The sequence below is a fragment of the Eucalyptus grandis genome, chromosome 6, assembly GCF_016545825.1.
Source record: "Eucalyptus grandis isolate ANBG69807.140 chromosome 6, ASM1654582v1, whole genome shotgun sequence".
Classification (NCBI taxonomy): domain Eukaryota; kingdom Viridiplantae; phylum Streptophyta; class Magnoliopsida; order Myrtales; family Myrtaceae; genus Eucalyptus; species Eucalyptus grandis.
In genome coordinates, this window is record NC_052617.1 from 40,779,278 (window position 1) to 40,807,111 (window position 27,834).

The 27,834-nt window shown below is 39.9% G+C and overlaps 3 protein-coding genes and 2 non-coding genes across 5 annotated transcripts; 4 read left to right on the forward strand and 1 right to left on the reverse strand.

The window, feature by feature from the left end:
• The first annotated feature begins 7,042 nt into the window (after positions 1 to 7,042).
• On the forward strand, positions 7,043 to 11,127 carry LOC104449765. The gene is made up of 11 exons (XM_010064022.3): positions 7,043 to 7,568; positions 8,091 to 8,193; positions 8,432 to 8,445; positions 8,557 to 8,775; positions 8,876 to 8,947; positions 9,083 to 9,172; positions 9,362 to 9,400; positions 9,739 to 9,843; positions 10,006 to 10,174; positions 10,476 to 10,585; positions 10,834 to 11,127. Exons 1-11 carry the CDS (start codon positions 7,350 to 7,352, stop codon positions 10,918 to 10,920), a joined length of 1,227 nt encoding a protein of 408 aa, XP_010062324.1. The 5' UTR covers positions 7,043 to 7,349; the 3' UTR covers positions 10,921 to 11,127.
• Positions 11,128 to 12,596: 1,469 nt separating this feature from the next.
• LOC120295196 lies at positions 12,597 to 12,699 on the forward strand. The gene has a single exon (XR_005552554.1). It is a non-coding gene; the product is annotated as a small nucleolar RNA Z103 (small nucleolar RNA).
• A 217-nt stretch (positions 12,700 to 12,916) lies between these two features.
• Positions 12,917 to 13,013, forward strand: LOC120295194. Its single transcript, XR_005552552.1, has one exon. It is a non-coding gene; the product is annotated as a small nucleolar RNA Z103 (small nucleolar RNA).
• A 1,710-nt stretch (positions 13,014 to 14,723) lies between these two features.
• Positions 14,724 to 20,262, reverse strand: LOC104449766 (protein SET DOMAIN GROUP 40). The gene is given in 7 exon segments (XM_010064024.3): positions 14,724 to 15,597; positions 15,600 to 15,654; positions 17,609 to 17,893; positions 18,199 to 18,339; positions 18,440 to 18,571; positions 18,955 to 19,105; positions 19,239 to 20,262. Coding segments are annotated over 7 exon segments (1,530 nt in total). The 5' UTR covers positions 19,403 to 20,262; the 3' UTR covers positions 14,724 to 14,995.
• A 2,935-nt stretch (positions 20,263 to 23,197) lies between these two features.
• Positions 23,198 to 27,655, forward strand: LOC104449767 (phytoene synthase 2, chloroplastic). Its single transcript, XM_010064026.3, has 7 exons — positions 23,198 to 24,077; positions 24,164 to 24,748; positions 24,908 to 24,958; positions 25,508 to 25,680; positions 25,987 to 26,222; positions 26,816 to 27,008; positions 27,151 to 27,655. The coding sequence occupies exons 2-7, from the start codon at positions 24,307 to 24,309 to the stop codon at positions 27,328 to 27,330; spliced, it is 1,275 nt and encodes a 424-aa protein (XP_010062328.1). The 5' UTR covers positions 23,198 to 24,077; positions 24,164 to 24,306; the 3' UTR covers positions 27,331 to 27,655.
• Positions 27,656 to 27,834: the final 179 nt, after the last annotated feature.

Below are 27,834 nucleotides of genomic sequence, written 5' to 3' on the forward strand. Positions count from 1 at the left end.
TGACGGTGTTCTTTCAGAGAGTTTCGAGTATCATGGGTTGATCTCACCATGCATCACTTCGGCTCCCATTTTGGTTCACTTAATTTGAGATCAGCAAGTGACTCTTTAGTCTTCACATTGCATCAAACCCTATTTTTCACGAGAGGACAAAAATATTGAAATGAATTCATCATTTCGTTCGTAGAGGATTAGAAGAAAATCGTTCGTGCTTCGCTTCATGTGCGAAAGTAGTAGAGCTAGCAGTTAGCAGATTTATTCAGCGAGTCACTGGGCAAAGTCAGAGTGGTTTGGTTGAGACATGCTAGACCCGCAGGATACGTGAACTTAAGATTGAGAGAAAGTCTGTATCGAGGATGTTAGTCTTTTGTTTTTTTGTAACTCCGAGAAAGATACCGTTGACGATGTATTCACTAGAGGTAGCAAAATGGAGCCATCAACACATATGTTAACTCATATTTATTAAGTTGGGTGAAATAAGAGTTATTTAAAATTTAAAATATGGGTTAAAACAGGTCCATTGAGGCCAGGCCCGATTCCTCCATCGCTCATTCTAGGTTCTTTGAGACTGGGCCCGAGACTTGAGTGCTTGTGCCCAGGTCCATGAACGCCAAGCTCGAGATCTTTGTGTTTGTGTCTAAGTTCTTGGTGATCATGCTTTGGTACTCGGTTCCCATGCCTAAACCACCGGTGTCCAGCAAGGGTCCATCGAGATTGAACTCGGTTCCTTGATGACCTTTTTGGGTACACCAAGGCTAGGCCCAAGGCCTCGGTTCCTTGATGATTATTTCCCTAGTGGCCTTGCCTAGGAACTCACGCACCCAAATCACTAGCGTCCGCTTGGGGGCCATTGAAGTGAAGCGTAATTCCTCAATGACTAGCCTAGTTACATCAAGCTTGGGCTCGAGACCTCAGTGCTGGTGTTGAGGTCCTTAGTGGCCATGCTTGTGTACCCAACTCCCTCGCCTAAGCATTAGCACTTGGCCTTGTCCAATGAGGCCGGGCCTAGTTCCTTGTAGTCAAGCCTGGGCCCAAATCCCTTAAGGGCAAGCTTAGGATCTCATGCCTGGGTGCTCGGTGGTTATGCTTAGGTTCTTGCCTCTTGTGCCCAAGTCACCGGTGCTTGACCCTAGTCCATCGTGGCCAGGCTCAACTCCTTAATCAACTTGCCAATGTCCATAGTGGATGGGTCCAATTCCCTTGAGGCCAAGTCTAAGACCTCAATATTTATACTTAGGTCCACGAAGGCTTGGCCCAGGTTTCTCAAGGCTCATGCCAAGACCATGGTGCCCGTTTTGGATACCCAATGGCCATGGAAGGTACTCTATTCTCGTACTGAAGTCTCTAGCACTTGCCTCGGATCCATTGAGGCACGCTTAGGTCTGTTGAGGCCAAGCTCAATTCTTTGATTGTTGTGTCTTTAGAGGCCAAGCCTAAGCCCTAAGTGGCCATGATGTCCAAGTACTTGGCTTTACACCAAAGTGACCAGCACCCAACTTGAGTCCATTGTGGCCAAGCTTACTTCCTTGATGGTTAGGCTAGGGTCCCACAAAAGAGGGGGGCTAGGTCAAGACCCTAGTTGCTCGTGTCAACCCATGGGGGCCAAAACCAACCGATTCTTGGTTCTAAAAACTCTTTGTTTTTGTCTGCGTTAGCGAGGCACTCACCCGCATCTCCATGTTGCTCATGTGCCAAGTAAACTCCTAGCCCATGACCCGACTTGAGCACCTAAGCTCCCTCCATTGCTCGGTGAGCCGATCCATGGAGTTGCCCAATCTTAAAAGATAACAATTTAAGGAGGAAAATTGCTAAGAATTGGAGCCCAAGTTGAGCAGGGTATGAGTGGAGTCCCATTCAAATATGAGTTGTTGAAATTGTATTGCATAAAAAATGAATCAATTTGGATTGGACATTTTTTACCCAATCCGACCAATGGGCCTAATGTTGACATTAGGAAATTGTTGTAAAATTTAGTATGATGTATGAAAAGTTTACCGCATTGTTCCCTATTTATGTCTATTTCCTAACCATATTCATGTGAACACATTTAGCATTTTTAGAGTGGGCCCTGAGGACTAGAGATATCTTCACCTAAGAGAATAAGTTTTTTGTGCGTGTGTCAAAGCCATGTGATACGTTGAGTGTAAGTTTTATCTAGTAACTTATTTTTCACGATCACCTAACCAATATCTAATTCTGCATCTCCAATTCGTATGCATATTTTGATAATTAATTTGTAATTGATAATTTTCATATATTCTTATTCATAATGCTCTAATAACATTATGCATATTTTGGTCAAAAATGTAAAACAAAGAATAGTTATGTATTTATAGATTCTATTTTGGCACACTTCTATGTTATATGTTTTTAAATTATTGTTCATGACAAGGTTATGAAAGAATGTAACGATGTAGGAACACCTATATCATATTTGACACGTATTATATTAAAGATCAATCTCATATCGGGCTCACATTTGACAAATAAATAATATTAACATAATATTTGAGAGATAATGATATCAAAGGTTCAATCTCATAATGGACTCATATTTGAGAAATCAATAGTATTAAAGATCTGTAAAAAAAATACATCATCATAAAAAATTATATGACTTGCTTTGCAAATAATGATTATTCTGAATATACCCATCTTAGAAGAAAAGGAGATATATGTTTAGAGGATTCTATTACATGACTGTATATTCTAACAATAAATATAATGAAATGCATAAAAAGAGATGATTATTTCTTTTTTTGTTGAAAAGAGAGATGATTTGTTGTTATTGAAAAGTTACATGGAAACCGATCATGATAATCGTACTTCCTTAATAAATGATATTAACTAACCATTAAGAAAATTATATAAGCCAATAAACCACATTTACCAAATCTATATATGAATATGTAAAATATATGTGCTAAATAGAAGCTCAATAAGAGTCGGACAATATACAAACATTTCTTATAATAAGGTAGTCTATATTTGACAAATAAAAAATATGATGATATACTTAATGTGCTAAAGTTGTGCTAAATAAGATACTCACTAAGAGTTGAACAATGTAAAAAAAAAAAAAAACTGCTATATCATCATTGTCAAATACTATATTACATGATTTACAAATAAAGAAACATTAGAAATTAAAAATATATATATTAGCAAACTAATAGATAAAATTAATTAATTTTTACAACATCAACAAGTTCAAAGTATAATTTGTGTCACACTTCCAAATAAGGGTAAAAATGTCTTTATTTTCTCAAATAAAGATCTGAAGTGGATATTATTTCAAATAAGAACTCGAAGTGTCCTTACTTTTTTAAATAAGAATTTGAAATGGATCTTATTTCAAATAAGGGCATGAAGTAACCATATCAGTCTCAAAGAGGGGTTTGAACTCATCATGTGGTGAAGGGCAATTTTGTCTTTCTAATTTTTTTTTCTTTTTTAATTTTTGCATTTCATTAAAAAAACTATAAAAACTATAAAAAAAAAAAAAAAACAAAACATAGGCAAGAGGGCTAGCCGTTGTCCCATTGCTAGTGGGGCGATGGTGGCCGCCTAGGTGAGGGCCAGCGACTATTGTTGAGGGCCAACAAGCCCTTACTACAGATGGAAGAGGGCGGGAGCCCTCTCCCAGATCTGGGCAAGGGTTGCTCACCCTCACCCTAGTCCGGTTGAGGGTCTTTGGCCCTCACCCAGCACCCTTAAAGCTCGCTGCCAAGGTTTTGGGGCATTGGGCAAGGGTAGGCGACCCTCGCTAGATCAAGGTGAGGGCCCAAGTGCTGATGACCCTATTGGCCATTGCCGTTGGCCCACTAGTGATGGGGCAATGGTGCTTTTCCTTTTTTTAAAAGAAAAATTAATTTAATTTTAATTTTAACTTTATTTGTATTTGGACTAAAATATTCCCGATTGGTTGGAATTTTTTGGTGGCTGGCAAGACTAGGCCCTTTTTTAAAACAACCATGACCATTTTAAGCCATTTTTAAAGATTGATATAATTAATTTAGACTCTTATTTAAAATAATGTCTACTTCAGAGAATACGAGGACATTTCAAGCTCTTATTTGAAATTTCCCAATAGGATATCTTATTAAAGTTTTATTGCAACTTATATCATGCTCAACTTAACTAAATGTCAATTAATTCTCATAAGACATTAAACTAAAGGGCTATTAATATTTCAATACTGTGACGTGAATATCCATATAACACGGTAATTTGAGTAATAAAAACCGACCGATAATCATGATACAACCAAATAAGAGTTAACAAAATCGGCAAATATAATAAGCAATTGTTGGCGACTAAGGTTTCGCTAGAAAACAAAGGAATATGTGAATATTCCAAGGCTCTGTTCGTTTCATGAAAAATGCAATATTTTAGAAAATTTTCAGGAAGCAATTTTCTAGGACAACAACAATATTTTCCATTGTTCAGCCGAAATTCGAAAATGAATTAGAGAATATTTTCATCCGTTTGGTAAGGAAAATATTTTCCTACATGCATCTATTTTCAATATTTTTTATTATTTTTTTAATCTATTTTTAATTTTTAATTTTTTGTTTCATTCTCTTCTTCTTCAACCTGGCCGGTCATTGACGACGACAATGGGCGGCCATTGACCAGCCGATGGTGAGCTTCGCTGCCATGGTTGGCGACTAGCCAAGGCCAAAGAATAACAAGAGAAGGAAAGAAAGAAAAGAAATAAAGAAAAATAAAAATTAAAAACTCATTTAAAAAAAAAAAAAAAAAAAACAAAATGAAAATTTGTTTGGCGAAAGAAAGTGGGGGTGAAAGAAGCTATTAAAATGGGAAAATGTATTTTCCAATAACGAATTTTTTTTTTCTTGATTAGTTTATTTTTGTGAAATGAACGTCGGAAAATTCAGAAAATATTTTCCTACAAGTTATTTTTCATAGAGCTTAAATCTAAATATAAAACAAGGGAGTTCCAGTTATGCATTCTTGGGGAAACAAATATCAATAATTTCGGAACAACTACAAATGGAATATTGCACATTTTCGTAATTTGTCCAACAATTCTCCTTGTGATATATTGTCATGATAATGATTTATCCGCTAACTCTTGCCAAAACAGAGGTGGACATTAAACGGTTACCAAACATAAAAGGGACAATTTCCTTAAAAAAAAAAGGAAAGTGAAATATAAGGAAGTGAACGATGATCTCAAAGAAATTACCTCTAAATCTCTATAAAGTAGGAGCATAATCTGTTCCATTCTTCCTACCCCTCCGTAGAGAAGAGCAAGCAAACGGTGGAGAGAAAAAGGAAAATTTTAATCAAAAATCCTACACGAATAATTTGCTCCCCTTTTCTGCACAAAATCAATAGCACAAATGTGAGGATCTCAACGAAATAGATGCAATCTGTCGAGAAACGGGAATTTACATTCTTAATTTATACTTTTGTGTTTCGTTTTGATTCGTGGTATTAATGCACTTGAAATATTACATGCGCTTATAATATTATTCATTAAATACTACAGTCGGATTTTTGTTATAGTTTTCTACGTATTAATATATTTCTCTTGTGAAAATTCGCAAGCAATATAAAAAATACGGTCTTGGACCCGTGTAATGCACGAGCATCTTGTTGCATATACATCTAAAATACACATACAACTGTACAAGCTAGCCCAACTTTCCACTCATGACCTTTTCTTTTTTCCACGCAATTGGTCGATTCGCTCAATTTACCGACATGTGTAAAGCCAGACACGATCCAATCATTATAAAGCCAAAAAGGAGTCCACCGTCACGGGATGGATCGTCCTGTACTGGGATAGGGAAGAAGCTGCATTGAAACCCGTGAATCAGTATTTGCTTTCCCCTTTACTGATGATGGACGACAACATGTGAAATTTTAGGTGGATAAATCAATCATGATTTTGTGGATTGACTTGGTGGGAAAAGAATTGAGGATGTATCTGGGATAACTTGAAAATGGTAATGCCTTTTTGGTCCCTCTAAATAAGAAAACATTTTAGAACTTTCCATACTCACGATTAATATCCATGTATTTTATTGATGGGATATGATAAATACCGGATAAAACTAAAAGTCCAAAAAGGACTAACACTCACTCTAGATGGAAATCATTAGGAGGAAATGGAAATAATCAGATAATTTAGAGAGAGAATAAATGGAGAAAACGAGTTGAGGTGTTATTTCGATGTCAAGGGAAAAGATGGAAATGCATGCAAAATGGTCTAAATACCTTTACATGAGTTGCATATATCCTTCCGACTCCCCCTATATCAAAACGGATTAGGCGGCATATGTCAAGTCACATAAAACCGGTTGCATTAATCCCTTCCAATCATTTGCTTTCTTCTCCCTCCATCTTCATCGTTCCGTCCAAACACACGATCATTTTCAAAATCATTTCTCTTCCCTTTTAATCACTCCCTCTAAATTAAGTGTAAAAGCCAAACCATATAATTTTAACACTAAGTCGCCCCACTTACACACTTAAATGGGTGATAAAGTTGAAAAGGCCTTGTGGAAAACCATATGTAATCTCTCGCTGTCTGTCACTACTCATACATCAAAGACTAATCCCGAGCCCTATAAAGGAAAGGGATGGATACTGCAACCCAGAGGTCTCCGACTAACTGGACCAGATCGTCTGGTTGGGCCAAGAATCAAAAGACTAAGGAGCTGAGTTGCTAGCCGCCAACAAAAAGGGGGGCCGTATCATCAGGTTCACTGAGAAGATTACAAAAACAACAGTTCAAAAAAGAAAGTCGGTGTCTGCAATTTTTCAGAAATGCAATGGTCTCGCTTAGATTTAGGCAATGTGTAAGAAGTGGAGCAGGAGGTGCACAGCACATGGGATGAAAGAGGGCAGAAAGGATGGTAAAGGCAAAGGCAAAGGCAAAGGCAAAGGCGTGAAGGGATTAGAGAAGTGAGAACAAAGAGGAAGTAGATGAAGAGAAGAGACAAGTACCATTCACGGGTGGCCAACTGTTTTACCATTAATAAATAGCCACACTCACATGCCAAGTGCCAACAAGTTCATTCCCCAATCATTCACAGCCCAAAGTCGTATCGGATACCCCACCTCACATCACATAAGCGTCCATCACTTTCTTAAAGCTGCATATCTTTTCATTGCGGTTCTTAAACTATGTTTTATCAGCATCGATCAGTGTCCGTATAAACATGGTCGAACAGCCAAGTTTCAATTTGGACACTACTTGAATTCAGAGCCATGTATAAGTACTTCCGCTGAAGTGCAAAATCAGATAGCAGCTGCATCATATATACCTGCCTGAAAAAGGGTCTCGTTCTTTTCTGCGTTCCTCTCCAACGTCCACCATGATTCCGTCATCCTCTTCTTCAGTTTCCTGGTTACAAAGGTTTTTGGTCGCGGCCTGGTTCCTCGGTTGCGGATGTCTTCAAGGCCTGAGCGCAGCATCCACAGTGAAGGTGAACATCTCCAGGGTGGAGGACGCAGTGAACTTCCACATTTACTACGGACAGACCTTCAAAGTCATCAAGAATGCCATTGACACCAGGAGCTACCTCCTCATTCAGGTCTCTGTTTCGCCGGGCATCCTTGCTGAAAGAGAGCTTTTCTTTTTCTTTTCCTTTTTCTGAAACCTTCCTTTTTCTGAAACTGTTTTTGGGTGAATCAACAGAGAAAACAAGGATACTCACTCAAATTCATAATCCATCGGTCTCAGTAGGACATTATCGCCACGAATACAAGCTTTTGCTCAACTAGTGACAGCATTAGTTTAAATAGCTTTACAGCAAAATTTCAGCGCGGGGTTGGCTCTTAAACTACAGTTTTAGTCGCTAGAAAGGTTTTAGGGAGGGTCCAAGTTAATTGGATTTTTTCGCTTGTTTAGCTTGTGACAGATGCCCTGTTTTAGGAGTATCCTATTTCTAAGTATCGAGTAAATATCATATAAAATGAGATTAAGCTACCTTATCAACATTTCATCTTGTTCACCAACTGCTAAAAATAGAGATACTACCGAAAAATTTCCTCCAGATAGGCAGTTACTTTTCTTAAGAAATTAGTTTAACACTCCCTTACACAATATATGACAGGATAATTCAAGGATGGCATCCAGGACAAAATATTGCACTTCCAGGATCAAATCATTCATCATTCCCTTATCGAACTATTCAGTAGATGCTGAACTTTTTCCAGGTATTGGCCTAAACTCTCTTGTCCATCTTATGTTTAAATTGCAGTTGCCTCTATGTTGATCTTCTTTCTTGTTGAAACTACATACATCAGAAACAATCACATAACAAGATGGGACAAAATGAAAGAAAGATACTAGAAATCCAGCGCTGCATCATCACAGTTATGTCATCTAGATTTGGTATGTCAAATTGTCTTATCTAACCATCGCTTTCTTCTCATGTTCCTTCTTTTCTTGCAGTTTCCTTCTTCGAGGTAAGCATTAATCGGTTCTCTGGAATCAGAGTCAAACCAAGTTGGTGTTTTCACGATCTAAAAAGAGTACAAATTATGATATCCATTTTAGAAGGCCTACTTGATGTGCAGCTATTAGGCTTACTTGGGAGCTTAAAAGGCATAACAGCAGACTCCGTTGCCTCTCCATGTGTACTAAATTTATGCGAAGGAGGAGGAGCTGAGATGATTAACAAGAGCAATCCTCAGCAATTTCAGCAATTCTCGGCAAATTTTATTAGCAACACTGATCTAGCACAAGCTTGTAACTTTGCATCATTTGCTCCTACCAGCGAAAGCCTTCCTCTGCAGGTGAGAGAGTTTATCATTGATGATTCATGTTTATACTTCCTTTTTTCCATTAATTAGTACAATCCAATTCCCACTTTCTCTCTATGGATGGAAATAACAGAGAGCAGAATGGATCAAGTACCTTGGAGTTTACGCTAACCTGGAATATAAAGCCAATCAAGTGTATAATGCTGTAAGTACTCGCACTCCATCTGTACAACTCTGCTGTAGTAAAGAGAGAATTTTCACATGCATCTTCCATGGATTATTGAGCTGCGAAATTCTGATTTTTTATGAAGTGTCATCTCATTTCCGCTTATCTTTCTAGGTTAAAGAAAATTATTTGTGCCTGGCCAGGGTTGCTGCAAGCAAAGCTTCATCAGTCAAACCAACAGTTGCCTGGATGGAGTACAATGATGTTTGTATAATCTCATCAAGGCTTTTTACTGCTTTTTAACTTTCCAGATCACACAAATAAAATGGCGTTCCAATTCTGAAGTATTATTAAAAAACAAGCTGCACAGATCAATCTTAACTAAACACAGTCCAGATCGAACACTCCTTCAATTTGACATGTCACTGACAAGAATTTGCTCTTTATTTGCAGAATATATGGTCCTTTACCACGGAAACACTCAAAATGAAGGTACCTCATGATGGGAATTGGTTTCCTAAAACAAGAACTGCGCCTTACTAAAGGCAGCCTTGAATCTTGTAAAGTTCAAAGACATGCACAAATGCTAGTCTAGCCATTGCAAGAATGGTTACAAAAGCCAACAAAATTTTCAATTACAAAATAGGCAGATGTACTTGAAGGAACTCTGCTTTTACTAGCAACGCACTAAGGACAGAAGATGAAGTTGTTATATTTTTTAGCCCCCTTCGCTTTTGGAGATGTTGGTTTACTTTTAAATTGAAAATGCTTCCTCTCCTTTTCTTCACTTAGTCACCAATTTATTTCATATGAGTCATGTTTTGAAACAGTATGTAGAGGATGCTGGAGGAGAGAATGTAGATGAATCGATCGGCAAGATCACTTACAACACCTCCAATCCTGATGATTTGGAGCAACTGCATGCCATCTTATGCGTAAGTCCATGCCCAGAGAACTTTAGATCCCTCACCTTTTTGCTTCATGCTTTATCTGAGATTATAATTCCATCAAATAGCAGAAACTCCATTTGTGCATGAAGTATAACTGCGTCGCTGTTTATTTTCTAAGTTGGTCAATTCCCTTGCTGGTGTAAACAGACTGTCGATGTGGTCATCGATGGAACAAACACTTTCGATCCCACCGGCTACACAATGTCAACTTTTGTTGAGAACGTAGGAGTCGCAGATACTTCTTGTTTTGCATTTCTTGCAAATCAAAGCCTGTGGAGATATGATAAAAGATTGCAAAACGCCAGCAACACTCTTGGTAAGTAATAAAGTAGCCCATTTTTATCTAGATAGGGTTGCAACAAACTCCTACCGAGAAAGAACGTGATTAATAACAGTACAGTCTAAACTCGCTCGACTTTTGACATTTTAGCAAGAAGTAACTATATGCAATAAGTTATTGGGCACTCAAAGACTACTGTCAACAAAAAAAGGAGAACAAGAATCACTCCAAAGTGTTTGATTTATTGAACATAATTATTTGAGTGATATATAGTACTTTGTCTTCTGGGAAGGCGCTAATACAATTTTCTTTGTTTTTGGGATTTGTACATTTGAAGATTGGTTCGACGGAGCAGTCTCCCAACCTCAGTTGGTTCTTGCAGATCTTACGGAAGCTTTATTCCCAACAGGAAACTATACTACTACTTACTTTAGGAATCTAGCCAAGGTAAAGTGTTCAACTTTTTCTGTCGAAGAATTTTATACTGTCCCCCCCGCAAGTTCAAAACAGTTCTCACAAGCGGTATTTAGTAGGATGACGACTCATGTAGCATGCCAGACATTCCAATATTGCTAGTCGAAATTGCGCCTTTCACTGAGCTAGACAAGATGAATTGTTTCTTTCCCCCTTTCTCAAGTAGATGAAACCGCGGATCACTTTGACTATCAGCACTAACCTGTGAGTTTCAAATGCAGGAAGAAAGTGTTGTAAACATAACAGCCGACATGTGCGATAGGGATACCTCGACAGCTTTGGATCCAACTATCATACCTTGCTCGTGATTCCCCAGAGGATCAAATTCAATACGTCGTAGATTTTCTTACAACAAAAAGTCTACTGTCGTCATTATTTTTTCATGAACTCATGTAATTTGATCTTGTGTTTGACTAGTTTTCAAGATACCAGAGGTGATGTTTCAGGATGAGGGCATTGTAATCTTTGCTTGCACATGCTTCCAATCAAACTTCGATGTCCCTGACATTTCTGTACATGTTGCTGGTACTTCCACGAAAATTGCACTGTCGATGAACAATCCAGAATAAGCAGTATGAACAAGCATGAAATTAATTAGCAGCAAAAGCAAAGTGGAGAGAGCGTAAAACCGATTGAAATTGACTAAACGAAATTAAACAAAGCGATGCTATCTTGGTATCTAAGCATGGGATCATCACTATTTTAGCTCATCCCTACACCGGGGAAAGGCTGATTGGTAATTAAGCATGGATTAATTGCAGAAAGCATCTCCTAAACTATACTACGTTTGTATTTTGGCCAAAATAATCTTAAATTTAATGAATTAAACGAAATGACATTAAAATTTCCTGTTCGGTAATCTATTTAAGAGCTAAATCCACAAAGGGATTGCCATCCGGTGAAACAAGAATTTTTTTGGGGGAAATAATGCACATTGTCCATAAACTTTGGTTCAATGTACAATGTGATTCATGAATTTTTAATTTGTTTAATATGATTCATAAACTATAACCTGATGCATAATGTGATATTTGAACTTTTTAATTTGTTAAATATGGTCACTGAATTTTTTAGTACATATTCATTTTAATGTTCAAACTATAAGAAAATATTCGGCGTTATGCCTGAACTTAAATTAATAGAATGACAACGTTGAATATTTTAATAAATATAATTAAGGGACTTAGTTGAATATGTATCTATAATTTGGAGATTCTTATTGAACAACTTGAAATTTCATGGATCACGTTACATATTCGATTAAGATTTATAGATCGTTTGAACAAATTAAAAGTTTATAGACTGTATTGTATATTAAAGCCGAAGCGCATGGCTTTTTACGGTGGGTTTACCGGATCATTGGGCCGGACTTCTTTCTCCGCCGAACCACGGGCCGGATAGGGCTCAATCCCCTCGGGAAGCATTAGCGCATCCGCCGTACACGTGTCCAAATCGAGTCCGCCGATGCTCCAGCCACAATTCTTTCTTTCCAAGCTCGAGCCGCCGTTCTAGATTTAGGGTTTCTGCCGGCCCCTCCTCTGCCTCTGTTCTATATAAAACGAGGGTTCCGGGCTGATTCAATTCCATCTGCAGCCTACGACCGCGAAAGATCGAGCTTCTCCAGCGGCGATTCTATTGAAGAGGGAATCGATTGCTTCTTCCCTTGTGTCCTCTCTCTCCGTCTTGTTCTTTTTCCCCTTTTTGTCTTGTGTTTTTGCCGCCTCTGATTTGAGAGAGCGAGTCGTGGAAGCGTCAAAATACTGATTACCTGCGCTGTGACTCCCCGTGAGCGCTGTGTATGAGCTGACGCTAGACTCGTCCATGTCTGCCTCCGCTTCTGCCTCGTAGGGCGCTCTTCTTCTCGCTCTACGATCGGGCAGATTGGAGACATTCGCTTAAAAGAGTGAGCTTCTTTCGAGATTCGATGCAGTTCGAGTGTTTGCTGAAATGTTTTTTTTTTTTTTTTTTGTGTGGAAGAGGAGGATTGGAGGTGATGACTATTTCCCCACATGATCGGCGCTGATTATACTGTGCGCTTTTTTGTTGTTCCTCTTTGTTGAGGAACCAAGCCAGTCTTTCTGATCCAATTTCACTCCTCTTCCCCCACAAAAAAAAAAAAGAAAAAAAGACTTTCTTTGCAGCGATTGAAGTTTCCTTTTTGTCTCGCTCGATCGATTCGCTTGAGCCGACAAGGAATTGGGCTTTTTAGCTGATTTGATTTTAGGTCTGAACTTTGCATTGTCGTAGCAGATTGGAACATTGTTTTAGGGTTTAATAGGAGAGATTCTTGAGCCTGAGATAAAGATGGAGGTGATGACTATTTCCCCAGATGATCGACGCTGATTAAACTGTGCGCAACTTTTTTCTCTTTTGAGAAATCCAAGCCAGATGTCTGATCCATCTTTCTCGACCTCTTCATAAACCCTAAAAAGATGAATTTGTTTGTGAAATGCTTTTTCTTAAGATGTCAAAATTATGTATTTAAATGAAAAAAAAAGATAAAAGAAAAATAGGTAACCATTTATAAGTGCAATCTTTGAGGCAGCTATTTTTTATTCTAGTGTATGAATTTCTAAGTGTAGGGAACGAGATATAATAATTTAAAGCTTTCATATAACTATTAAAATAAACTTACTAAAGAATTAAGATTTGATATTGAATTTTTTCACGATATACGAGAAAAGGAACATGTGATTTAAAAGTTTTTGCATATGATTGATAACAATTTATAAACGTTTTAGTTACAAGATATCGTTTTTAAGAAAATGTTTTATGAGTCATTTTTTGTAAGGCAAATGCAAATAGATTAATTTGGTTGCTGAACTCACCTCAAATTAAAGATCAACAAAAGCCATCAAAATCTGAACCCACGATTTCTGCTGTGGGGGAGACAACTTGCGAGGACGACCCAGTCTACCACAAGCCACAAATTACACAGTTTTTGGCAGTCGTAGGTATCTTTGGAGGTGAGCAAACATGGATGAAGCATCGAATGAGAAACCGGATGAGAGGAACAGTTTGAACTTTTGTCCAATCTCCTTTGCAGGGTGTGCTGGGTCACAGGGGTGAGAATGGTCTGAATTGGGCTGGTATGCCCCCTAATCTTATAACCAATCCTCACACGCCGGTCCTTAATTTTTGAAATTGAGGGCTAAATCGACCAATGGTTCGGTCCGATTCTATGATCAATTCAAGACCGATAATTTTTTATTTCATTTTTTTGTACTCCTTAAAAAAAGTGATTGAGAATCGAACTAATCCAATAAGTTCGGTTCGGTTCGATTTCAAGTCAACCCAAAATCAATCAATAATTTTTTATTTCATTTTTTATACTCTTTAAAAAAACGATAGAAGACCAAACTAATCTAATAGGTTTGGTCTGATTTCAGGGTCAACTTAAGATCAATTAATAATTTTTTTAGATCATTTTTTGTACTTCTTAAAAAGGCAACCGATAACCATATCAACCCAATGAGTTTGATGATGAGTGAGGTCAGCTAAGAAATACAAACGGTGAGAGTCAAGTAGAGTGAGCATCGAACAAAATGAGTATCGAATGTTGAGTAGGAATCAATAAGCCAAGTGAGCATCGGGCGGCAAGCGACACGAGTGACCAAAAAAAGCGAAAAAAGCGAGGCGAGTATCAAGTGGAGTGTAGAAAAGCTATTTCTTTCAATTTTGACAAATTGAAAATTAGGAAAACAAATAAGACAAAAAATAATGAATACTAGAGAATGATGCCATAAAGGGTCGTTTATGCCATTTTGGATGCTGTGAAGACTCATCATAAAAATATTTTCCCCATTTATAAATTATGATTATTATTGCCGTAAAAGACACTAAAAATCTAAGTTATTAAAAAATAATGTAGAATTACTTGAATTTATCACTAAAGAGTTGATGTCGTTTATTTAAAAAAAAAATTATATATAAAAAAATTATAAGTAATATATTATTTATAGTTAAAATTAGTCCAAGTTAGATTGACTCGAAATTCTCAGAACCGAGGATCAACCTCCATCAACCCAATCTCCTTGAGGGGTTGGGTCAATCTTGATTGACCCTAGACTGATACTCACCCCTACTAGGTCACAGTTCAAGTAACTAGCCATTTCAAACTCAAATGTTCCGAAGACACTTATAAGAGTGGACATGCTAACTCAAGATAATTATCGTGCAACATATTTCTCATGCTAATGATTCATATCTTCGGAGTGGATATGACTTCATCATTACCTGCCATTTACTATACTGATGCAAGATACCTCTCGTGCAAAAGCAAGCATATGTTCTGTCATTGCTCTCTAGAAGTATCTTGTATCCTAGTTTTAATCCCCCCCCCGGCAAAAAAAAGTATAAAAAGGAAATCTTGTATTCGATGGTTCAAACATCAGTCAGCACTTCCATTTCGAGGGGACCTGGAGAGTGAATACAGTCAATTACATTCGAACAATAAGTGATGCAATCCACAAGGGTTCTCTTATACCTCAGCCTCCACTGAACTGCTAGTTTCCACCTCTCCAATGCCCTCTCGATTTTCCAAGACATAGATTCTGCAACATTAGCTCTGCTTCGCAGGCCAAGGCTTTCTAAGAAGGCACGGCCTTCAGCTCCAAGTTTCACAAACACTTCAAAAAGCTCCACAGGGATATCAATACTATCCACTTGGTTGAGGCTACATAGGAGTCGTTGGTCATCTTCAATTGAAGTGGGCAGGTTTTGCAGAATGGTATTGCACCACTTCAACATTAGGTGCATAACACACATCTCATTTTCTGGAGAGAGTTGAGACCCTGAGTAAGCCAGATGTCCCACAGATCTCCGCTTGTTTGAAGGTGTAGCCCATAGTCGCAACATGGACAACAGTGCATAAGAAGGCTCACCACCCTGATTAATGTACAGAGATTCTGCAGGCCATGAACTGCAAGAAGACACCCCGGGTTCGAGGGGGATGTATACCTTGTCATTTGGATTGTTGTCGAGCAAAAACCATAATGCTCTAGCAGCTCCAAATTAGTGTATGTACCATAGCTCAAGAGAACCTGCGCATGACAGGACATCATTAGAGATTTATCTTGCCCTCATTCTCGGAAGAACAAAGTATGATATGGCCAAGCATACTGATTATTCGACCAAACAGAATGGTCCAGCTGAAAGGAGCACCAAGACTCGGTTTGACATAACAACGTGATAAATGAAGGCCAGACTGGATGGGTCTTTTTTTCCTTTTGACTTTACAATTTAGCTTGCCTACAATAGACAATTGACTTGATGAAAGGGCCAGCTCTCACGCATTACACTTGCAACTAAAATTTTCCATTTTCAGGTAGATGCAAAATTTCAACGAAGTTATGACAGCAATTGTTTTGACACCATCAAACTTAATGGGGAGAATTAAACATTAAAAAAAAAAAAAAAAAAAAATGGAGACAAGGTACTCTGCAAACGTGGGCTTCAGATCCAACTGCTAGATTGGAGAACAAAACAAGAAATGGCAACTATCAAGAAGTAACTTGGCCTCAAGCTTTCTTCACTGACTTACGTTACCGGAAGAGCCGAAACTCTGAAGCCTAAGTAATTTCACTACAATATTAAATGGAAACTCTGAAGCCTAAGTAATTTCACTACAATATTAAATGCGGTGGGTAAGATGCACTAAGTAGTTGAATGCCCACACCCATAAGCCAAGTGCAAATATTCTAGCGTAACTGTGAAATGGTAATGCAAGTGTACACCTTCATAGGGGAGACAACACAAAATAATCAAGGATGGTCCCCTGGTGACAAATAGATCCAATAAAATTAGTCCTACAAGAAAAATTAGCCTTGAGGCCTAATCCTTATGCTCCAATAGTGGATGCTCGATAGCAATTGCAGAAGTACTGGATGTTAAGTGGTATATACAGTTGGCTTCTTAGTTACGTTGATCTGGCTTCTGGTTGCACAGGAGTTTCTTTTGTGAATGAAGGTCGAGTATGTATTTGCCAGCCTCTTTCAAACAAATCCAGAGCCAGAGTAAAGTTTATGGGCCAGCAGCAATAGAAGGCCAAAGTGGTGATAATTAATTTTTCTGAGCGATAAAACCAATCAATTTTACAAAAATGATTTCCAAATCATTGATTTTTTGTGAAACAGATGCACCCTATCTGAAAATTTGTGAACGTTGAGGTCAGAAAGGAGTCCCAGTTGAAAGGAGAGTTTGCAATGCTGATAAGAGGTTCAGTGCTAAGAAATGGAAATGCAAAGAAGTGTCTGCTGCAGACTACAGTCCATATTGGAACAAAGAAGAAACTGCTTTCTGAATGAGCAATTGGAAGAGAACCAAAACCCAAAGAAACAGAACGAAACTAAATTCAAGGAACTTAAATCTCTAGAGGAAAACATGAAAGCTTGGGCATTCAACATTTTGTTTTACAAATCAATGAAATTGAAAAGAATTCTGTTAAACTGACAATAGCCTAGAACTAATGTCAAAGAAAATGTAATTTTTCAAACTAAACAAAAATTTGATATTATATCTCTAACCAGATACATACAGCCAGTGTTCACAAAGCCTAACAGAAAGAAGACTAGGCCCTGGACCTTGGTGATCAAACAATGTAAGTTATCCACAAAATATTATGAGAAAAGTTCTCTCAAACCAATCTCACCCTCCACTTCATTGATTGCCAACAAAATTTTTATGACTAGTCTCAAATATCAACACCCTGAAGTGTTATAATGAGTTTACACATGGTGTGACACCAAGTCAAGACAAAAAGGATGGCAAGCAAGAATGTTTCTGAGGAAGGACAGATGCAGGAACTACAACATACAGTTCAAAACAGATAATCGGAAAGCTTGCTATGCAGAACTTGCATTTATTGCATCCTGAAACTAGATGCCAATACAAGGAAAAATAAGGCACGGACTACTTTTATTCTCTTATAGAAATCACAAAACAATGCTGCTTTATGAGAACATACACTTTAAGGCGATGCAACAAATGTTATAGTACCTGTTCGCCTCTGACATAATGCTGTCTAGCGTAGAAGCAATATGCATTAACACTTTCTTCAAATCCCCCATCTGTCAATCGCTGAGAAAGAGTATCCAACTGCTCTAGTTTCGAGTTATATTCAGCTTCCTCATAGCTCAAAGATCCAACTGGCACGGACCTTGTAAGAATTATATCGTCTGCTTCTGCCAAATCCCCTCCAGGCGCAGCATAGTTGAACAAGTCCCCCACAGGACATAAACATCCAGCTTCATCCCATGGAACGTGCAATGTCCTTGAGGATATCTAGAATACAATCAAGATTTCAAAGTTCAGTATGTTGAAATGAATAAGCTAGAAACATATGACTAATAACAACTATGGCCCTATGGGGATAGAAAAATTGCAAATGAATGACTTTCGAGTATGGAGCCAGTAAAAAGAATAAACGAAAGTGTTCAGTTCCTGACTTGCAAACGAATAAGGCCAAACCAGTTTATCCGATAATTAGATCTAACAGACCAAGTTGTGGAAGAAGACCCTACCACATCCATGTATGAACAAACAAGTTATGGAACATTACTATGCAAGAAAAGAACAAGTAACCTCACAGTTGCAGAAGCCCAAAGCCAACTATTAAAAGTTAGAAGTCTAGGCTTAAACTTAAGTTCCTCCATAAGTGCATGAGCTTCTTTCCATTCTGCCTCTGCCTTCCATCTGGCCTTCTTGGCTGCCCAAATCGCATCATCCACCTATCAACATGTGGAAACCATTTCTGAATAAAGAAAAAGTAAATTCCCACAAAAGAGATGCATGAAATTGTAACTGCAAGTGCAAGTATATGAGTTGAACCTGGAAAGCTTGCACTGCAAACTGCCTGAAAGTCGGAAGTGTGCTGTAACTTCTGGGAAGGTTCTTTAAGTAAGGGTACCACCATGATTTCTCCCCTTTACCCACTTCATATAGCAAACAAACGGTCAAAGTCTGCATTTCAAACGCAACAATCAAATAAACATGAATCTAGATATTCAGCAGATACTCTAATTCTGAATCTTTGATCAACTACAATATTTGAATCAGGAGGGAAAATAAAATTACTACGATAGGGTGCCAGTTCATTTTGCTTCATTGTTTTATTGTCAACTAATTGCATCGCCTTGAGTCATAATCAATTCGGTCCACTATGATGAAAAGTTGTTTTCAAGAACAAATGGGTTAAAACATGTAAATGCAGGTCTGTTCTGACTTTATTGATTTTCCTGTCATGTTCCATTCCTATAAGAGTTTCTCAATACATTTGTCGCGTGTCGGAAACCCATACACTTCTACTGAAGAAAAGGGCGATATCAAACTCCGAGCATAATCACCTGAGTAGCGGAGAGAGAGCGACGATTCTTGACAGCGGCACAGAGACATTGATCATCCATCAAGAGCCTCTCTGTGGTCAACAAGCATGATCTAGGAACCTTCAACACCATTTCACCTTTCCTAACGTCACGAACTGCACCCAACCCTCTTCTGCACATACAAAGCATCGTCCCGTCACATCGAGCAGCTAGACATGGAAAATCGATGGGATTAAGGCGACCCACGAAAGCAGACACGTCCTAGCCACCGAAACCAGACGAAAACCAACGCAACATCGACGTACCCGCCTGCTTCGGGGAAGTCGGAGACGGAGAGGGTGCGGCCGAGACAGGAGGCGGTGCGAGGCTGCGCCGCCGTCTTGGGAGGGAAAGAGTCGGATACTCCGAGCTCGCAAGCCCATTTCAACAAGCTCTCGACTCCTCCCTCTTCCTCGCCGTCTCCCTCCATGTCGTCCCGGTTCAGCCGGCAGTCTACACTCCCCTTGCGCTGCCTTCACTCTTGACTTAAAAGGAGGTTTTTTTCTGTTCTTCCTCTTCTATTCGTACTCTATAAAATCTTGATTTCTCTGTAAAACACGAAAAGGTCTAGTTTTTATTCGATCGCTGGAGTTGTGCAGTTGACTCGAACGTATCCAGCTGCAGGCTAGAGCAAGAGGTGTTAAATTAAGTCCTGGGCCTTTTCGCCATCAAGATCTTTGGGCTCTTGGAGTATCCTTTCTCGATACTCCTGAAAGACACCAAATTGGGCTATGGAAAACCCTAGCCTATTCATAACAATCCTCAAAGATCTCAAAATGGGTTGTGATAAGGCCCAAGAAAAGTAGCAATCCATGGTGGGTTCTCGATACTTTAATGTTGAAAGGAAAGAGAGAAGAAAGAATTTCAATTCAATCCGCTGGGAAAGAGTTTTTCTGTTCCAAGAACGTCTATTTTAAAGCATCCAAAAAGTAACCGGTTAAAATCACCAAATCACAAGTATATCATTCGCCCCGCTGTATTTGGATAATCATCAAGACGATAGCCTTGAGCAACTGTTTCTTGTAGAGACTCAAACCAAAATCGATGCTCACGAACAGTCCTTTCCAATGCAAACTTGCATCCGCCTGCCGGCTTTTCCCAATTTTCTCGACACCCAGTATCATCTTCTATCGACGAGTCAGGTCTTTCTCATCTCGTGACTCGCGGTGCTGCCAATGCGTACTATAATCCCACCTTCGCACTTGCCATGCCCCGCAGGCCCTGCGCTAGTTTAGGCAAAATCAGTAGACAGGCTTGGCAAAGTAACAAGCGGACGATGCACATGCGGTCGCGTCCCGGTCCAGCCGACAGCTCAAGGCCCAAAAAGCCTCAACTGCAACTCCAACCGCACCACGTGGATCCCATAGCATGTTCCTGCCGACAAAGTGCGCACGTCACTACGTTTCTGGTCCTCCGGATGCTCCTGATTCACGGCCACGACGAAACATAGCAATTAATCTGAAGACCAAAACTGTCCAAGTGCGATGTAATCTACCTAAGCCAACAGTCGTCTTCGTTCTCTGTTGCCAAGAACACGACGGATGCGGCTCTGGGATCGTCCTAGTCTTCCATCCGTCCACGGCCATTAACCCCGGTTACGACGACGAAGAGGGAGGGAGACAAGAGATGACAGCTGCGACAACAATGCAAAAAGTCTTGAAGAAAAAGGAATAAAGAAAGGAGCAGTCAAACAAAGTGCAGAAGGCCTGCGTGGCAACGAGCTGACCCTGCGCGCACTAGGCCAAATGCGTGGACGAAAAAGGCAGAGAGCAAAGCGATGTGAATTGGGGGGTGCTGTGCTCTGTTTTCCATACAATTTTCTCCCACTTCCTGACAAATAGAGAGTCGATTCTGTCCACACGACCTACTCGCTAATGCTCCATCAATTGCTCTAAGCCTCTACCTGTACCTTCCATTTACACTCACACATATATATGTATATATATATATATAATGAGCTTACCTTTAAATTTTCATCTATTTTAATCCATTCCATTTATCTATTTTTTTATTGCACACAAATGCGCTTTAAAGGAAAATCCTGACATCTGGGGGTTGGTTTTTCCCTTGTACATGCATGAAAATCGAAGCAACCATAGATGTAGAAATTCTTCTCTTTATAAGAATAGATGTAGAAATACTTCTCCCTCGTGATCCAATAAGTTAACAAATTACGCATGCATCGGCTTGGGAAATCTTCATTCTTCTTCTTTTTCTAGCTGAAAGTAGTAATTGTTTGACCGTGGCAGGTGGAACTTTGCCGGATGCAAAGCCATGATACTTCTAATATATTATTAGGGTTGTCTCTTTCTTAAATTCTATATTTTCTAGAAACTCAGCAGATGTACCTAATCTTTGAAGCCTATAATTTAAGGATTTATATGAAGTGCATCATTCCATGTAGAAATTTTTTTTGACACAAATAATTGCAAAGTAGAACTTTTCACAGGTCCATGGAGTTGACCCATTTGTTAAAACTGGAAACCATCTACCCGAAAGTGTCCGAGACCTACTCGTGTAATGATCCTTTTACACCATCATGGAAATCCATGATTTAATGCACTAAGATTGCATTTGGTTGGACTTTTAAAGAAAGTATTTGAGAAAATACAAAGAAATTTATATTAAAAGAGTTTCTCAAAATGTAAGCAGCATTTAGTAAATTATAATTTGAAAGGGTATTGAAAAGCAACTTTTTAATTTAAATATTGCTTGGAAAGTCACACTCTACAATAAATTTTGCTTTTTCTAGGGGAAAAAAATAACTCAAACAAACAAAGGACTAAAGCAAGTGACTGAGGCGAGACGAGAGTTATCATGTTAAATTTAACCAAATCTGGACTTGTTAGTGACATCATGCAAGTTGAGGGTATTTTTGAAATTATGAAAGATTAGTGAGGACGATCTAAATGATAAGTATATTAACATTTCCAAAACACTCAAAATCAGAATTTTTTTTTTGTCTTGGATAGAAGTTATTTAAAAATCCAATTGCATATTCAACAGAGCAACTCATAGAAACTTTCAATCCTTAAGGCGAAGCTTTTGGTAACGTTTCTGTTAAAAAATTGTTTCAAAAAACAAAAATAGAAAAAATTATTTATATTTCAGAGAATAATTTTGAGAACGAAGAACGCGTTTGGTGAATGTACAAAATTTACGTTTCTGGAATAGAAAAAGAACAAAACACGTTTGATAAACTCGTATAATTTTTTGTTTCTTATAATTTTTAATATTTTTATTTTTATTTTTTTTTTTTCTCTTTGGTGGTCGCCGGCTATCGCCCAGCAGCGTCCGGCGAGCTCACCAAAGCCTTGCCAGGGCATTGATGAGGCTGGCCTCCAGCTCGGCCTAGCGAGGCTTGACCTCATGCCAGCTAGGGAGGCCGAGCCTCATTGTGGCCACGCGAGGTTCGGCCTCGCTTGGGCTGGGTGAGGCTGACCTCACCCAGATCTGGCTAGGCCGACCTCGTTGGTGGCTGGGCAAGCTCGGCCTCGCTGGGGGCTGGCAACACTTCGATGAGGTCGCCAGCCCTTGAAGGCCAATTGTCGACCATGGTTGAGGTCGGTGACCGGCCAAAGAAAAAAAAAAAAAAAAAGAAAAAAAGTTTTATATTTTTGTTCTTTTATTTCTTCAAAAAGTGTTATCGAGAATAATAAACAAGTTTTTTTCTGTTTTTTGTTATTGTTCCAACAAAAATCTATTTTTTTGGTCTCTGGGGACAAAAAAATTATTTTTTTGTTCTCGGGAATAAAAGTGTAAACAAATATGTTTCTATTCTTTTTTTTATTTTTAGGATGAAAATAGTAGAAATTTGTATTCTGAAAAACAAAAAATAAAAAGAAACAAACAGGCCCGAAGTCATCCATCTGCCGGCACAACAGGAAAGGTAGGAAACTTGAACCTCTTTCTCTATTTTAGAACGGAGAGCGGGGCTTTGACCTCCTCGCGTGAAACAAGGCCATTCCCATTTCTTTTTTTGTCTTTTTTCCCCCATTTTCCCCATTTTCCCCAAAGAGGAGGTTACTGTTTTGAGTAGACGCTGAGAGCAAGGGGCCCTTCCCCCACCAAGACGACCACCAAGATCTTGTCCTGGCCGACCCTCCAATCAGGAGGCGACACGTGTGCGTTATCCGCCCCCCGCGCCTTTTGATAACCCTATCCTCCACTCATTGGGCAACGCCTCCCACGCGTCCGTCGGCTCCATGTCTGGACGGATTCACCGTACTCACCGTCGCCACCTTAATCCTCCCCCTTCTCCCTTTTCTTAATTCCATCGCACCGCTCCTTAATCCGGAACGCGAGCCTCGCGTCCTAATTTGTTCTTATATTCCCTCGACCCGAGCACGTCAAAATCACACTCCCACGTAGAATTTCCAGATCGATCTCCCCGAATCAAACACGAGCTTTAGCTTTGCCCCGGGGTGCGTTTCATTGAATGCCGACCCCCCGGAACCATGACCCACCACCGGTCCAGCGAAGCTTGAAAAAGGGCCGAACGAATCGCCGTTGAAGATACCCGGAATTGCTCCGCGATTCATTCCTTGCCCCGCAAAATACAGGGGAGGGGATTAAAAGAAAGGGGGGGAAGCTTTCGTATGAAAAGACGTACAACAGAAGCAGCAGCAGGACGTCGCGATAGTGTCTCGAACGCTCGAGAGCGTGGCGGTTGTCGGCTTTTCTTTTCTCAGCGGTGTGACGTTGATGCTCGGAAGCCCTGCGCTTTTGTTTTTTAATTAATTCGTGGGGGGCCGAGTGGAGCCACTGGTTCTATTCAAGGGGGGGTGTGTGTGGCGACGACATGTGGGCTTCTTCACCTCGTCATCTCGCGCGGCGTATGCTCCCTTTTCCTCTGTGACCCCTCCATTTGCATCTGGCCATTTTTATTGCGCCTGCGTCGGGAGTGATTGGAACGCGTTCCAGAGAGGGTGGGAGTGCGGGTGCGACTTCGCTCGGACAGGAAAGGAGGGTAGGGAAAGAGAAAAAGGAGAAGGCTCTTTTCATTTGACCCTTTAAACCGGCATGAGCCGTGTTTTTCCACCTTGCCTCGGCGAAGACTTTAGGCCCATGGATCATGTGACAGATTGCCCGTTCTTGTGAGCGAGGTCTTTGTTCCTAACGATCTTGTTTTTCTTGTTTTTTCTTTTTCCATCTTGGGGGCACTTACTTAGCCTTTCTGATTTGATCGCAGAGTTCTCTCGACGGAGCCTGGTTTTTTTAGCTGCTGCTCCAGAGCTCCGTTCTCGTGCTGGGTCAGCTCGGTTTTACGCAATTCTTGATCCCCCAGTTACAGAGTGCAGTGAAGTGTAAGTGAATTTATTCGAGTTTGCCAACATGCCCATGACATTCTCATGGGTTGCGACCACCCTCAACACAGAGACTATCCCCACGAACCTCGGTTTTGTCGACTCTTTTCGCTTTAAGGATTCGTCAAGATTCGTCCTTGGGGAGAGACTGCGAGTGTTCGGTCACAGGACAAAGAAGGGTAGAAGCCAGAAAGTGAGTTGGTGCTCGATAAGCAGCCCGAGCTCGGCCTCCAGCTTGATTACTAGCCCGGTAACCGGGGAAGAAGAAGCTGCCGCGCCGGTGTCATCGGAGCAGAGGGTGAACAGCGTAGTGCTGAAGCAGGCGGCTCTGGTGAGCGAGCGACTGAGGTCAAAGGCCACGCTGGAGGTCAAACCAGATATTGTTATTCCGGGGACTTTGAGCTTGTTGAGCGATGCCTACGACAGATGCGGCGAAGTCTGCGCTGAATATGCCAAGACTTTTTACTTGGGTTAGCCAATCATCCTTCTTCATCTGCTTTTTTCATACGTAGTATTAAAATCCTTCGATGTTGTTATGGGTTTCTCTCTCTGTTTCTTCGAGAGATTGATTTGATTTTGAGTCAATATAATCTGGTGACATTCTTATCTGCTTATTTTTGGGTTTGCAGGGACGTTGCTCATGACTCCGGAAAGGCGAAGAGCTATATGGGCGATATACGGTGGGTATGATGCCGTGGCATCATTTTTTGAAAGCGCTACTATGAAAGTCTCCATAGCTTTGCAGGTTTTACTGGTTTGGCCTCTTTCAGAGCGATTGTTTTAGCTTGTGGAGTGAAACCATCTCTTATTAGCTGGTAGGAAGAATTAGCTGGTCACATAGAAAGCAAAACTAGAAACGGAATTTCAGTTCCTGAAGCTACAGGTCCCTGTCAAAGGCAACGAATTTGGTGGTTTCTCCTTCATTTAGTAATCTGCGGTCTCTTTGTTTATATTTGGTATTTGAAATTTTGATACTTCCGAGTCAGTTTCACTTAAGTTGGTTGAAGTTTGTGTATGCGACTAGAATGCTTATACCCTCCATTGATGTTGACTTTTCCTTCACTCTATAGACATGCGCTGCTTATGGTGGATGGTCAGAATATTCTTGCTTTGGCCCTACTTCATGCGATTTCTTTTAATCTGTCTTTTAATGTATAATTTCTGCACTAGGGTGCATGGATTTTTCTGTTCATAGATGTAGTCCTTGTTGCTGAAACTGTCGATTGCAGTTTGGTGCAGGAGGACGGATGAACTTGTAGATGGGCCTAATGCTTCTCACATAACACCTACTGCTTTAGATAGGTGGGAATCGAGGTTGGAAGAACTTTTTCAAGGGCGTCCATTCGATATGTATGATGCTGCTTTATCAGATACTGTTGCCAAATTCCCAGTTGACATTCAGGTCTTGGATCTCCCTCAAGAAATCTTTTGTTGATGAATCATTTCTAAGCATTTCATGAAAACATCATAATTTTCTTCATATTGGGGTGGCTCATTCTCTCATGTCTCCAAGTGAACTCTTTAGACATATATCTCCATGTTCTGTCGATTAGGATGTGGCTTTGGAGCAGTTGCAAGTACAGTTATATCTTGAACATCTCGGGAATATGATCTTATTTGGGGTTTTAAACTAGAGTCAAGGAGGCATGCTGTTATGGCCTTTGTATTTTTGAAAATCTGACACATGGTTTTGCTTTTGCTGTTGCAGCCATTTAAAGACATGATTGAAGGGATGAGGATGGACCTCAGGAAGTCACAATACAAGAACTTTGATGAGCTATATCTCTATTGCTATTATGTGGCGGGTACTGTCGGTTTGATGAGCGTTCCAGTGATGGGAATCGCACCTGACTCCCAGGCAACGACGGAGAGTGTCTATAATGCTGCATTGGCCTTGGGAATAGCTAATCAGCTAACCAACATTCTCAGGGATGTTGGCGAAGAGTAAGTTCCGCCCATCCTATTTCTCATATGCTTCAATTATTACTTGTTTTGCTAAAATTGTCAATAATGTCTTGCTGTGAAATAAAAGTAGGTTCACCAAAGGCACTACTGATCCCATAAGGGGGACGGCTAACAGAAAAGTCCCCTGGTTAATTTGAGTAATTGGGCATATCGTGAAGAACTAAAAACTCATGACTTTCTCAAATTTTGGAATGCAGTGAATAACCTGATGATGATTTAGCATATGTGAAAGTTGCAGTAGATTGGTGAACCTTAGTTTTTTGCACCTAGTTCATTTGTGCCTTCTTCAGTTCCCTCAGAACCCTATATATTTAAGCCTCTTGTGTTTGTATACACTAGAATGGCATTTGATTCCATGAAAAGTAACACTTTGAGGAATGGTTTAAGTTGGAATGGATATGCCTGGTCATATTTCCAGCAGAGAAAATCATATGGTTCTCTCTTTCTCTCACCCATTCTCCCCAAATGTTTCACAGCCCTTCGGTTTGGTTTATGCAGTTGTCAATCGTGAGCATATTATGTCGCAACCTTCTGATGACCAAACGTCTTTTAATATGTCCATTAATTTCCAGTGCAAGAAGAGGAAGGATTTATTTGCCACAAGATGAGTTAGCCCAGGCCGGACTTTCAGATGATGACATATTTGCAGGGAAGGTCACGGATAAATGGAGGTTCTTCATGAAGAATCAGATCAGGAGGGCGAGGATGTTCTTTGATCAAGCAGAGAAAGGAGTAACCGAGCTGAATGCTGCCAGTAGATGGCCGGTCAGCCATCTAAACCTTTCAATTAAATGAAATAAGCCAAAGCCAAATTACCAAATGGCTTGTCTTATTCCCTACAATCCCATTCCTTTCATTTCGGGTGGACGGATCTGGTGATAATATGTATTGGTTTTGGTTCATGCAGGTTTGGGCATCTTTGTTGCTGTACCGTCAGATTCTGGATGAAATCGAAGCTAACGACTACAACAACTTCACGAGGCGGGCCTATGTGAGCAAGGTCAAGAAACTAGCTTCTCTGCCCATTGCTTATACCAAGTCTCTCATTGCTCCGGCCCGAGCATCATCTCCTCTTATCAAGGCATGACCGATTCAAATACAGTGATCAACTCAGCTTCCTTAAGGTGGGGCAAATAGAGAGAGGGAGAAGAGGACAGAGAGAGGAGAACTGGCATGCATTTGTACATTAGAAATTGATATACTGCAAAAAAGTGGTCATAAATTTGTATTAATTTGCCTTTAAAGCTGTAAAAAAGGTGTGGCGTTTTCCTTCTCCAGGATCAAGTTGTGAACCTTGTCCTGTTTCTCATGATCTAGTTTGGCATGGCAGTGTCGTCGGAGGAAACACTGCCTCTGTCTATTAGAATGGCAGGGACATTGAAGCCTCATTAAAGAATTTCACTTCTTTGCAACGGCGGTCGGAGATCTTCCACGTTTAATGGAATAAAAAATTTGGTAGAGTTTGGACAATCCACCATTTCACTACTTTGCTCGATGTATTTGAATAATACGAGCAATGTGAAAGACATAAGAACGGTACAGTATATTGGTTAACTAGATAATGTTGCAAAAGGTAATTGGTTTACGGTAT

What these genes read in the sequence shown, in the direction of transcription:
- LOC104449765 (XM_010064022.3), top strand. Translation starts at nt 7,350, where the DNA reads ATGATTCCGTCATCCTCTTCTTCAGTTTCCTGGTTACAAAGGTTTTTG. An exon ending in GCGAAAGCCTTCCTCTGCAG is followed by an intron (nt 8,776 to 8,875) that starts GTGAGAGAGTTT and finishes TGGAAATAACAG; the next exon opens with AGAGCAGAATGGATCAAGTA. An exon ending in AAACGCCAGCAACACTCTTG is followed by an intron (nt 10,175 to 10,475) that starts GTAAGTAATAAA and finishes GTACATTTGAAG; the next exon opens with ATTGGTTCGACGGAGCAGTC.
- LOC104449767 (XM_010064026.3), top strand. Translation starts at nt 24,307, where the DNA reads ATGCCCATGACATTCTCATGGGTTGCGACCACCCTCAACACAGAGACT. An exon ending in AATTCCCAGTTGACATTCAG is followed by an intron (nt 25,681 to 25,986) that starts GTCTTGGATCTC and finishes TTGCTGTTGCAG; the next exon opens with CCATTTAAAGACATGATTGA. An exon ending in CTCAGGGATGTTGGCGAAGA is followed by an intron (nt 26,223 to 26,815) that starts GTAAGTTCCGCC and finishes ATTAATTTCCAG; the next exon opens with TGCAAGAAGAGGAAGGATTT.